Source organism: Grampus griseus (assembly GCF_964374135.1).
Source record: "Grampus griseus genome assembly, chromosome: X".
In the NCBI taxonomy this organism is placed as follows: domain Eukaryota; kingdom Metazoa; phylum Chordata; class Mammalia; order Artiodactyla; family Delphinidae; genus Grampus; species Grampus griseus.
Genome location: NC_138999.1, coordinates 113,304,490 through 113,318,109, shown reverse-complemented (window position 1 = coordinate 113,318,109; position 13,620 = coordinate 113,304,490). Strand labels below are relative to the sequence as shown.

The 13,620-nt window shown below is 46.7% G+C and overlaps 1 protein-coding gene across 3 annotated transcripts in view; it reads left to right on the top strand.

Annotated features, from left to right (window-relative positions):
• Positions 1 to 13,004, top strand: part of HS6ST2 (heparan sulfate 6-O-sulfotransferase 2) — a gene marked incomplete at both ends in the record, with an annotated part of 288,942 nt that extends 275,938 nt beyond the window's left edge. For all 3 annotated transcript variants that reach the window (XM_082680662.1, XM_082680661.1, XM_082680660.1), the window contains one exon: positions 12,107 to 13,004. In XM_082680662.1, coding sequence (XP_082536788.1) covers positions 12,107 to 13,004 — 898 coding nt within the window. The remainder of the gene's footprint in view (positions 1 to 12,106) is intronic.
• Between the last annotated feature and the right edge of the window lie 616 nt (positions 13,005 to 13,620).

Below are 13,620 nucleotides of genomic sequence, written 5' to 3'. Positions count from 1 at the left end.
ACTGCTGGTGGGAATGTGAATTGGTACAGCCACTATGGAGAACAGTATGGAGGTTCCTTAAAAAGCTACAAATAGAACTACCATATGAGCATTGACTTCTAGTCCTTCTTTATGGCTTTCAAATCTTGCAGTGGAGAATAAGTGAGCTTCTAACCAAACAGAGGGGCTGCCTTTTCCTGAAGCTGGTTCCTGTTTGTCCGTCACCTTGAGCATGATCTTTGAAACTTGAGGAAGGAGTCAGTGACTTGGTTTCGGATCACGGCTCTGCCACAGACGGTTCATGTGACCCCAGGCAAGCCCCTATCTTTTATCTCTGGGCTCTGCTGTTCTCGTTTGTAAAATGATTGGACCAAATGACCTCCGAGGGGCTTGCCGGCCCTGCTATTCTGTGCGAAACATGGGTCTGTGGCCTTCACCTGTGGGTGCCGCCATCAGTGCCCGTCACGAGGGGTTCACTTACACCAGGTGGGCCGGTTTACGCACACAGAACCTGGTTCTCCCCCATCTGGAGAGCAGCTCCCCACTGTGACTAGAAGATGGCCCCACCCCTTCTCAGAAAAATAGGGCTCCATCTGGCCCAAGATGCTGCTTGGAAAGTGCCACCTCAAAAGAGTTGCTAGGGAATTCCTTGGCGGTCCAGTGGTTAGGACTCCGCGCATTCACTGCCGTGGACCGGGTTCAATCCCTGGTCGGGGAACTAAGATCCCGCAAGCCGTGTGGCGAGGCCTAAATAAATAAATAGAGTTTCTACTCTGTCAAAAATTGTGGGATGTCTGTGCTTTCACCAACCAAAATGGAACCAGGACTTCTATTTCACAACATCTGTCGCTGTCTGTTTTCACACACTGTAAGTTTTCCCACTCTGGCGCATTTTGGACAGGTACAAAAATATCTTTTCCCCAGGACTCGGGTCATTCCAGTGCGATACTCAGTTGTAAACTGGAGAAGCAGCCTGTGACTGGGCAGCGGCTGAGAAGGGCACCACTGCTTCCAGAGAAGGTCCTCTTTTGCCTTAGAGGGGAAACACGGTTATCCAGTCTCTTATCTACTCAAAATCATTCTTTCTGCTCCAGCACAATCTTTCTGTCTTTGGTGCCCCTTCCTGCACTCACTCCAGCGTGACATGGGATCCTTGTTTGAGGTAGGGAGGTCAGATGGGGAATTAGTGAGTGCGTTTTCCGTTTCCAGCGTTATCACTGTGAGGAAACCAGGCTATGCCTGGTGCTGTGTATGATGCTCATTTCCACACACATGCAGCACAGCCGCGTTATCCAGTAATTGTGACTCTTGCAGCCTGAATACCTGCAGAGAAAAAAAAGCTCTCCCAGGGGAAAGGAGGCACGACCCTGCCAGCCCTGGAAATTCTGAATGGCTCCCGGTCTTCACAGTTTAAATGGTAAACGAGGTCTGTTTTCCCCACAAAAGCCAGGGTTTGCGCTTCGTCTCTCTCAGCACCTTACAACAATATTAGAGCTCATTAACACCAACCCAGGACACGAGAAGGGCAGCCTTCATCGAGGGGGAAACTTTTCCCTTGTGCTGTTCTGGAAAATAGCACGATGCTGAGAGCAGGCATTTATCCCCACCAGTTCTCCTCTAACGATTTCTCCAAAGCACACCCGAGGTGCCGGCTCAGAATGACCTTAAATGCTATTTGTTGACGGCCTACCATCGCAAAAGGCCTGTTACTTGAGTCCCTGTCTTTGGGGAAGTCCCTAAAGCAAGGATCCCGAGGGGCTCCAGATTTCTCACAATCTGGAGATGGCAGGGGAGCCAGCTCTCTGGTTTCCTCATCTGTGCGATGGGTAGTGGGGGCCCCCAGCTCTGCCGTGCTCACGTCCCATCGCTCTGAGGGGCTCGCAGAAACCACGGACCCAGCCCCTCCTCTCACATTCTGGCACATCCAACCGCCCTCCTCCTGAAACTTCCTGCTCTGGCCAGGCCAGTTGTGCCCTTGGCCTGTAGCTCCTTAGGCTGTGCTCAGTGCCCAGGTCCAAGTGGGGATGTACAACCCAGAGAGAGCACGCCAGCTGCAGGCTCAGATACACCTGGCCAAAGACCAAATAGGGCACCATCAGCCAGGGCGGAGGGCAGGAGTCTGGGCTCAGGAGTCACACGGACCTGACAGACAGTCATTAGCCAGCTTTGTGATTTTAGGAGGACTGGATAACATCTTTTAGCTGAATACCCTAATCTGTACAGCAACAACAGTTATAACAATGACAACAATAGTAACTAACATTTGTGCGGTGCTGGCTTCCAAGCTCGGTTCCAAGAACTTTATATATATCACCCATTTTATCTTCACTGACACCCACGACAAGAGATACCAAGGTCGCTTATCCAAATAGCAAGGCATCAGCCATGGTGGTCCCAGGGGAGGCATTTAGACATTTGTCCCGACTTCCTCCTGTCCCCTGGGGGGTGAAGTTTACCCCTTTTCACCTCTGCCCGCTCTTTTGGAGGAAGGAAGAAAACCAACCCCTCTCCCTGGCTGCCCCAGATGCCAACCGTCAGGGGATGACAGTTTGCCGGGGGGATGCCACATGGAAACACTCAGGAAGCTGAGAAATACCATGTGGGGAGGGAGAAGGCAGGAAGCCTGAGTCTGTTAATCAGTGGCAGAACTGGTCTCCATGGGACATAGATAGATCATACCCCTTCACACTGAAAGGGTTTTTCTCTAAAAGTTCTTTCCACCTCAGAACCACACTGAGTATTAATGATCCGAGACTCACAGAGTAATTTTAGAATGCAGAACATTTCAGGGGGCAGTGTAAGCTGCAAAACTTTTCATGCTGCCAAGCAGTTGCATGGACTCTGGGTGAAGTCTGGTAACTTATGGGTCATAAAGCTTGGAATTTCACATCTTGTTAAAAATCTCAGCTTTCTCACTGTTTGCAAAAGTCCTTAGATTTATGTACTTTGGAGCCTACCGGGCTTTGGGAAGGAGGAGAGCTAGATTTCCTTTAAAAAGAAGTAAATATCACCAGGACTTATTGTGTGAAGAGTTCCACGTTGGGTTTGAATTTACAGACATAAGAAATCTTCTTTTCTTCCCTTTCACCAAATAAGAAACCATCATTCTCCTGCCTTGTAAAAGAAAGAAAAGAAGAATGGCATAGAAAAACATCCTTCTGTTTAAGGAAATCCCATTTGTGCTTCGTTGAATGTTCCCTCACAATACACACAGGCTAACCTTCAGTTAACCAGAGGGGGGGAAAAACAATTAATTAAGGCATTGATTAAGGTGTTATTTTACATACACAGAACTGCTCCCTTGGGTGAGGTGTGAAGAATAGCAGAAAACTCCCTGCAAGGAGAACTGGATGGCTTATTTGGGGGGTGTGAGAACTTCAGCCTTTTCCGAGTTGGTTTTATGTCCAGTAGATGCTTTTCCTGGAATGCCTGTGTACCACTAAGGACTCTAAGTCAACCCATTCAAAGAGCCAGTGAAAGTCGTGGTTGTCTTATAGATCAGTGGGCTCCCAAGGATTGGTCCTTTTCCCCACCTCTCCTGGGTTGCCCGGGAGAGCCTGGCCTAGTTGTGAGCATCAGCTTGAAGGAGAAAAAGAGAGAAATTCAGCATCCAGATCATTTAGGTCTTCCTAGTGTTGTGAAGACAATCAAGTGGTCGTAAGTAATGCACTTTACGTGACTGTAAGGGCTCACTCTTCTCACTAGACCGAACATGACTACTAAGCCACAAGACTGTTTTGACAAATGTACCAAAGACAACACATCTAAATGAGCATCCACCCACTTCAAAGTTGTCCCCTCTTCAAGTCCCACACTTCTTTTAAAAAAAGTTTCTTAAAGGCCATGAGAATTCACTGTTCTTTTTAAAATTAATTAATTGATTTGTTTTGGCTGCGTTGGGTCTTCGTTGCTGCGTGCGGGCTTTCTCTAGCTGTGGCGAGCGGGGGCTACTCTTCATTGCGGTGCGCGGGCTTCTCGTTGCGGTGGCTTCTTTTGTGGAGGAGCATGGGCTCTAGGTGCACGGGCTTCAGTAGTTGTGGCACACGGGCTCAGTAGTTGTGGCGCACGGGCTTGGTTGCTCTGCGGCATGTGGGATCTTCGGACCAGGGCTCGAACCCTTGTCCCCTGCATTGGCAGGCGGATTCTTAACCACTGCGCCACCAGGGAAGTCCCAAGTTCCACGCTTCTTTTATGAGGCTGCTGCCACTGCTGATCACAGCATTTCTGGGACTCCTCTTTGGGGACTGCTGGTATATGAGTCGCACAAGAAAAGCAGTTAAAATGGTAACCCCAGGGCTTGGGGGATCCAATCGCATCAGAGGCATATTTGCCTTTGAATCATTTAACTATACTTTCGTTTCATCTGTGTTCATATATTAATGTTGTTTGATCTGCAAGCCATCCTCCTTGCTTTGACCGAGTTGTTTACATGCAATGGGAGGACCCGTGCAGTTGGTTTAGACATCACTAACCAAGGAAGGGGACCAGACCTTCGGCATTAACGACCCAACGTCATGTACAGCCCCCCTCCCAAGTCTACTTAGGACCACCAACCACAGTTCTTATTTCTGTACCACTCATCATTACTCCAAGAATAAGATGTGCAAAGGCTGAACTTTAAAAATAAAACACAAAACGAAGCTACAGGTATACCAAAATGTTCAGTCCTATTGATTTGGGCTAAGAATTTGTTTCCTTTCTTAAATTAACTTTTTATTGATCACTCCTATGACCTTAACTTGTACAGTTTTGCTGGTCTTCTTCCATAAAAAAATGGCTTTAATATTTATTTCCACTTTGAGTGGTGCAGGAAAAACCTTATTGTGGCCTTTTGTGAACCAGTGGCCTTAAAGGAAAGTAAATGTTTACAGCATAATCCTCATAACTTTGCTCAGGCCAAGTTCCCTGGGCTTTCCCTGGACAGCAATGGGCATCCTTAGACTTGTTTTGTCATGCTCTTTCCTCTTGGGGTCACTTGTCCACACTCTGGGCACTCCTGGGATCTCTGAGGGACTTTTGATATCTGAAGCCACATGCCTAGGACAGTGGTTCTCATACTCGAGCACACATGCATCAGAATTTCCCAGAGGGCTTGTTAAAACAGATCGCTAGGCTCCAGCCCCTGAGTTTCTGCTTCAGTGGGTAGACCCAAGAATGTGAATTTCTAACAATTTATGAAGTGATGCTGATGATGATGCTTGATTCTGGGGCCGCAATTTGAGAACCACTTCCTTAGCTTGTTCATAGGAGCAGAAGTCCTAGGTTTGTGTCCCAGCAGTAGGATGGGAAGAATCCAGGTTCTAGAGTCAAAGAGAAACTGGTTCGTGTCTGAGCATCCCTACTTTAACTTGTGACACTGGGTCAAATCATATCTGTTAGTCTCAGCTTCTTCATCCTCAAAATGGGAATAATAATATCTGATTCACAGTATTGTTGGGAGTTAATGTGTAAGTGCCAGGCACGAAGGCTCTCAGCTCCTGGCTATGCAGTTGGTGTAAGGAAATGCCTGCTCTCTGCAGTCAGATGCTTCCCCTTCTTGAGGGTCAGTGGGCTCTTCCAGGCACGGTTTATTGTGCCATCCTAGGCAATTAACCGACACAAAGACAGGAGCTACTAAAAATACAGGCCTTCAGCCCAGGAATATTCCTTGCAGTTGGGTTGATTCCCAAGAGCTACTTGCAATTTGTGACTTGTGGGCAAATCTTTGCCTCTCAGGACCTTGATTTCTTCACCTGTAAAGTGAAGACTTTGATTTAGATGATTTGCCATCTCAAAGGTTTCTCCTTGCTCTGCCAAGTCTCGAATTCTGTGACTTAGAACTCAGGTACTTATTTCAGAATAATCTCTTTCAACGAAAATGAAAACTGTATGGTTCTTGTTTTTATCCATTTACTTACTCTTAATATCCTTAAACTTCCCAGCCTTCTTTAACATTGGGCTACTACACAGAAAGCCAGGGACAACTGCTAAATATAACTAGATCTCCTTCATAGCTAAAGCGCCTTAAAATGTTCCGGCACAGGTGTAAAATGGTATATCTGTTATTTAATACTGACATCTAGTGGTTTTTCCTTATCAAAGAAAATGATAGGCATTTTCCCATTAGCTCATGGTACGCTCTGCTGCTTCTGCTACAGCCATTCATTCAACAATCTTTTATTAATCACTTATTTTATGTCAAACATTGTGCCAGGCCCCGAGGAGCTCATGTTGATAAATGCTACTCACTCCCTACCCTTCCAGAGCTCATAGTCCAATGGATGAAGCAGACAAATCACTAGACTATCACAGCCCATGGTGATAAATGCCACAATAGGAGAATACCAGCACAGCTGGAACAGAGGAATACCAGGGCAGTTAACTCTGCCCAGGAAGGTCAAGGAAAGTGGAAGAGGCAATCTTTGGAGAGTTGAGTCTTGGAGGTTTCCAGGTAACGTACAAAGGACAGATCGAAGCCCTTCCAAAGAGTAGGCACTCCATATACAAAGGAAAAGGGCCTGTAGGATCTTTGCCTGGGACCAATTTGGAATATTAAGATTACCTTTGCATACTTGGAATGTAGCGTATAGAGTAGGGTTTCTCAACCTTGGCACTACTGATAATTAGTCAATAGTCTGCATTGTAGGCTGTTTAGCAGCATCCCTAGACTCAACCCACTAGATGCCAGTAGCACCTGACCCCCAGTTGTGACAACCAAAATGTCTCCAGATATTTCCAAAGGTCCTAGAGTCAGGGAAGGGAAGTGGAGGGGGCGATGCAAAATGACACATGGTTGAGAAAGACTTGTGTAGAGATAAGGCTGGAGAGAAAGAAATGTTGTTGCCAGGTCCCACAAGGCTGTGTCTGGCATGTGGAAGAGCTTGAACTTCATGTCATAATTGATAGGGAGCCATTAAGAGGTCTTAACTAGGGAGTGGTAGGTCAGATGCGTGCCATATGGGGGTGTGGAATGGATGTGAGGCTGGAGACAAGGAGGTGGCCAGGACGCTGATGCAGTGATTGAGTAGAGACGTGATGAGTGCCTAACTCCAGGCAGTGGTAAAAGGATGGATTTGTGAGCTCTTAAGAACTAGAATCAGCAGGACTCAGGGAAAATTCAGACGTTGGAGGTAAGTGAGATAGAGAAGTCAAAGACGGCCTCCAGGTTTCTTGCTTGGACAGCTCTTTCTTCTTTGCTGTTTTTCCACAATTGCTTACCAATGACACATAAAAGTTGGCCTAGACTTGTAGAGGGTGGCAAACCTTTCACTGTGTCCTGCCTGTCGAGAAACCATGGGCATACAAAGGCACCAAACAATGGTCTTTAAATCGACTTGGGTAACTGAGGGGGTCAACTCGGGTAACTGAGGGGGAGTCATGACTGTAAAGATGTGACACCTGGTCATCTTAATGAAATGACATAGTTGGTCACAAGATATTCCTGTCCAATCACTACTAACTGAAACATACTAACTGAAACATACTAACTGAAACAGGCTGAGTGTGATTTTTCTGTGGCTGAGCTTGGCTCACTCGTTTAAAATTAAATCAGACCATTCAGCAGCACCCTTCGGGTTTATGTCAACTCGAAGGGAGATTTCCAGCAGCTACCAAAGATCTGCTCTCACCTGCATCTTGTTCTGTTTTAATCAATGCCTGGATCCAGGCATTGCCAGAAGAAAAGAAGAAGATATGGTGAAGATATTGGGCGATATGATCAGAATCCAGATGCGTTTTGACAGGCTTAGACTTCCTCTACCAAGAAGAAGTTAAACAGGGCCACAAACAAACTGCATCGGTTCTGGACAAAGGAGATTGGGTTTCCAAATGGCCTGTGTGTAAAAGAATGCAAGAAGGTCGTTGACAGCGTGTCAGTGCTGTGGCACGTCTGCCAGAAAGGCTGATGAGGCCACGTGAAGAGAAATGGTGTCAAGAATGAGGGGGGAAATAGACTGTCCCTACTTGTTCCTTGTCAGACTGTGCCTAGAGGGCATGTTCCAATAAAGTGGAATATATTCAGAGGCAAACAAAAGGATAGTGAGGGGACCTGAAGCAGTGGAGAGAACAGTTGAAAACCATATTTAGCATGAAGAAAAGAAACCTCGGGGTACTGGAATGCTGTCTTCAAATACCTGAAGCCACACTTGTGGAATTAAAAACCAATCCTAAGTAAGTCCTCAAGGTCTGAAACTACCACGTTTTGCTGACAACTCCACGTCTGAAGCCCAGATCACTGTCTGAGGCTCTATCTGTCCATTCAGCCAGAGACTGGGAGGCCTCCTTACCCCTCCTTCTCTCTCTCCCCTATATTCATTTTGTCACTAAGTCTTGTTACTTTGACCTCCTAAATCTCTCTAGTCTGCTCCCTCTTCTTCTGTCTTGTTTTCTATAGTAACCTCAACTCATTTCCCCAATTCCACACATCATATACAGTGATCTTTCTAAAACGCAGACCTCATCATGTTACTCCCTTGCCTAAAACCCTTTAAAAAGGCCTCCTTGTTGCCTTCAGAAGTCTAATTCTTTTCTTTTTCCTTTTTGGCCATGCCACGTGGCTTGCGGGATCTTAGTTCCCTGACCAGGGATTGAACCCAGGCCCTCGGCAGTGAAAGCGTGGAGTCCTAACCACCCGACCACCAGGGAATTCCCAGAAATCTAACTTCTTTAATGTGGCATCTGAGGCCTTCCACGACCCGGTCCGTAACTACCTCTCCATCCTCCATTCCGGTCACTGGCCCGTAATTCCCAGTAAGATGTTTCCTGTGCCCTTCCTCCACACACAGCAGGCTAGTTTATGCCTCTGTGCCTTTGCTCATGCTGACCTTTCTGCCTCATACTCCATTCTGCTCTTTTTGCCTCATCTAATTCTTCCTTGTTTTTCAAAATAAAGCTACAGAAACTCTTCCTCTATCATTAGACTAGGCTGAGAATCACTGCAAGGTGCTTTCTTTGTGCCTTGTCCCTGCTCCAGTCATTAATAGCACATTAGAATGGAATGCTCCGCTAGGGGCCCCGAGTCTTAGCCCTCTAGGCATCCCCAGGACCTCTCTCAGTGCCAGGCACACAGGTGCTTGAACAGAACTGAGCTCTGGAAGAGTGCCACCCATGTTTCTGTGCCTATTTGCCTCTCCACTCACTGCGCCATTGGCTTGGGCTTTCATATCCTCAGTTGCTCTGGGTGGGGAGACGGCTTCTCTGACATTTCCCTGACAGCTCTTCACTCAGAATAATAAGCAACCTCGATCCTTTGCCCAACAAAAACTTCCAGGGGTTATTCTCACCTGCCTTCCCACCTCCAACACACTATGCCATTTGGGAGGCCACTGGACAGTCTTGGAGACCCACCCTTCAGCGGATCTTCCTTTTCATCCAGGGGATCTTTTTCCAAGCAGCATCAAGTGTTTCCAGTTGAGGCAGTCTGGCACCCCGGGCCTATTTTCCCTGGAAGAAGGGGGATGCTGGCAATCACTGACTCTCCAGAGCTATTGGCATCTGAGTGGAGGGCAGCTCTCATCACTAGCACGTGTGCGTGCACGCGTGTAGACGCCTCTAATTTCTCTGCTGCTGTGATAATCCCTACAGTGTGGAGACCGAGGCTGCGCACCTTGGACGGCTCTCCTCTCATAACGGCACTAGGAGACCTTCATCTGGGAGGAGTCGCACATCCATAACATGAGAGCGTCTGTGAATGTCTGCCTCTGCCTTCCTGTGCTGCCTCTCTCTCTCTCCACATGGGGATGGTGCTTTGGTCCAGACACTAACCCTGCTGGTTGCGATCTGTCTACTCTGAAGGACAAGGGAGAGATTTTAGGTAGGAGAACCGCAGGCTTGCACAGGGGTGCACTCTAGAATTTACCAGAAGATGTCACTGTAGGCTTAAACCAGTAAAGCAGAGGACTGTCAGCTGAGCATGAAGGTGACTCCATCATGGGGGTTTAAAACACCCATTTATGATGCATGCCTGGAAAAGCTGGTTGAAAGACTAATCCAAATGTGTCACTGCACTTCATAAATGTCTTTTTTTTTCCAAATAAGCAGACTAATTGCCACAAAGCTATGGCCTCAGGCCTAGCATAAAGGCTTGATAAATCCGTACTGAAGGAATGAATGAATGAATACCAAAGCTAGGAGTGGAAGGGCAGAGCCCATGGGAACAGCAGTCACCTTTGTTGGTCAAGGCGGCTACTGGGGAACAAAAGCTGCTACTCGTTAGCAGTGGGTCTCTACAGAGATGAATTTGAGTGGCACCAGCAAAGTCAGGTCCCAGGAAAAGCACTGAGAGAGGTGAAGGTCGTCTTGGCCCCCTCTCCGGCCTCACTCCCCAATGCTTCTCCTGTGCCCCATGCTTGTTTATGCCAGAAAATCATAGAAGGTGATTTTTTAAATTTTCTATAATTTTTGCCAGACACTTAGATTCTCCAGAGTTTTTAATATAATGAGGCATGGCCTTCCCAGCTCCAAACTCTTCCCCCCTCTTCCCGAGATAGTTCATTAAAGAAGTAATTAAAGGAGTTGTGGAGATTCTGCTTTGTGCCTGGTACAAAGCTGAAATGGACGAGATGAGAGCTGGAGAAGAATGCCTAAAGCCCCTGCCCTGGAAAACCTAGTTTAAGCAGAAATACAAACAACTGATTGCAATTCAGTATCAAAAGTGTTTTCACAAAGGTTCAAGTGTGGAAGTGACACTGAGGAAGAGGTGATGGCTGGCAGCAAGGGGTGGGATACATTTGCTCAGAGGAGAGATAGTACTTGGACTGGAACTCGAAGGATGCCTAGAATTTTCAGTTAAAGAAGGAAGGTCACGCCAGGCAGAGGAAACACCATGCACGGAACAGGCACACGGGATATAGATCCCAAGGTGCCTTCGTTGCTCAAAGCCCAAGACTTAGGAGGAGAGTCTGCTCAGAGGATATCAGCCACCAGACTCAGAGAACCACCATCCCTCAGATGGGAATGAATAAACTTCAGAGAAGCTGCAAGCCATTCCCCAGGTTTCTTTTCAGAAACTAAATGTTAATATTCAGCGTTTATTGTTGTCTTCCTTCCACGATAGGCCGGCTCATCCACGACCTCGTCCTTTATCCACTGAACGTGAGTGGAAGCTCATTTATTATGAAAGCACAACTGCTGAGTTGCTTTTCCCTGATCACATTATAAGCTGGGATGCTTCTGGGGTGTGTGTGTGGGGGGGGGGTGTGCACGTGTGTGCGTGCACCTGCTATGTATGGGTGTGTGTGGGTGTGTGGTTTCAATGTTTCCTAGTCTGCTATTTGAGCAAAGAACTTGATCAGTTTGCAGCTTTAAATTGAAGACAGCCACACAGCAAAGCCTCCACACATGCTGACATCAGGGTGTCCTTTCTGTGAGTAAAGAAAAGGGGCATTTTGGAGCTGATAGAGTTAACTTGCCTCTGCTGGGAATATTAGCACGTGAGCAAAGGCTGAAACCAAGGTAGTAGCTTATATATATGCCATTGGCAGCTACCATATCTATTTCAGTCAGTGACTAACCACATTAGTCACTGGAGGCCCCCCGGCTGCGCTGCGTATCTCCACATTCCACTGCCATCACGTAGGAGCCATGATGTTATGACAACAGCCAGAATCAAAAGCATCATATCACACACTCTTTCAATGAAGTTTTGTTCTTTAATAAGATATCCCGATTAGGCTAGATATTAGAAAAATGCTTTTGTGTATTTAGTAAGGAAGATTAGAACTTGAACTCACTTGTCAACTTCGTATCACTTCAGTGAAATCACGTGTTTCCACTGAGTCTCCGTTTCACGATCAGTTAATGGGGGTTTGGGGGTGGGGAGTATGAAATAAATGAGGTCATTGGGAGGACTTTGTCATTGGTTGGAGAGAGAGAAAAGCAGGGAAAGGAGGGGAGGGGAGGGGAGTTTCCACGGATGTAGTGCTTTAGCTGCAGTACCAGCGAATTGGGTGAAAAATGAGCTCTCTGGACTGGCTAGTGGGACTCAGAGAGGGGACGATAGCACAGTTCACAGGACAACTGCCACCAGATCGCCATCATTTCCCTTTTGCCTTCCTTCCTGACCAGTGAACATCACATATGCCATGCACCTCCCGGACTCCACTTATGTCACCCGAATCCCTGACCGTTGGCCTTTGTGCTTTGTCCATAGGAACTTCCACTACATCACCATCCTCCGTGACCCAGTGTCCCGGTACCTGAGTGAGTGGAGGCATGTCCAGAGAGGGGCGACATGGAAAGCGTCCCTACATGTCTGCGATGGAAGGCCCCCAACCTCCGAAGAGCTGCCCAGCTGCTACACTGGAGACGACTGGTCTGGCTGCCCCCTGAAAGAGTTCATGGACTGTCCCTATAACCTAGCCAACAACCGCCAGGTGCGCATGCTTTCTGACCTGACCCTCGTCGGCTGCTACAACCTGTCGGTCATGCCCGAAAAGCAGAGGAACAAGGTCCTCCTGGAAAGCGCCAAATCGAATCTGAAGCACATGGCGTTCTTCGGCCTCACTGAGTTTCAGCGGAAGACCCAGTATCTGTTTGAGAAAACCTTCAACATGAACTTTATTTCGCCGTTTACCCAATATAACACCACTAGGGCCTCTAGCGTAGAGATCAATGAGGAAATCCAAAAGCGTATTGAGGGACTGAATTTTCTGGATATGGAATTGTACAGCTATGCAAAGGATCTCTTTTTGCAAAGGTATCAGTTTATGAGGCAGAAAGAGCATCAGGAAGCTAGGCGGAAGCGTCAGGAACAACGCAAATTTCTGAAGGGAAGGTTCCTTCAGACCCATTTCCAGAGCCAGAGTCAGGGCCAGAGCCAGAATCCGAGTCAGAATCCGAGTCAGACCCCAAACCTAAATGCCAGTCAGAATGTGACTCAGAATCTGATTCCGAATCTGATTCAGAATCTGACTCAGAGCTCGGGTCAGAATCCGAGCCCGAAGGAGAATTGGGAAAGCCAGAAGCAGAGCCCTGGCCAAGAGCAGAGCGATGGCAACACCAGCAATGGCACCCATGACTACATAGGCAGTGTAGAGAAATGGCGCTAAATGGCTCCCAAAGGCTTTTGCACACTTCTCCCAAAGCGCCAGTCAAAATAGGGCAAGTCTTCAAACATGAGAGTGTCCAAACACATCCTGCTTCCTTAAGTTTGGAAGTTACAAAAGTTAAGATGTTGCCTTTACAGTTGCCTTTCAATTCAGTGTTCTACTGTGCGTGGGTAAAACAAATTTCAATATGTAATTAAATTGTCTTTTTTTTCTTTTTTGTTCATGGGGAATTTATAAAATCCAAAAGGCAAACCAGACTCATCAGAAATTGCTGTTTAGATATTTTCAGAAGTTCTTAAATTAGTCATAGAGACAAAATGAAAACATAAAATATGGCCGTTTAACTTATAGCTAAGAAATGGACTTTACATTATTCATGATACACTGTTGAAACCCAGTCTTGGAAGCAAACATTTTTTTCCAGGGGTAAGCATGAATATAACACAAAAGAAACTAAAATTAAACACGAAACTGTTCATTTTCTTCTGATTTTAACAAGGAATCTATTTGAAAAGAATAAGAACTGATGGTAGAGTTTACCAAACTGTAGAAAATGAAAAACTTCTCTCCCAAACATGGGTAGTTTTATGTAAAAATATTGGCTTTCGAGTAGAAC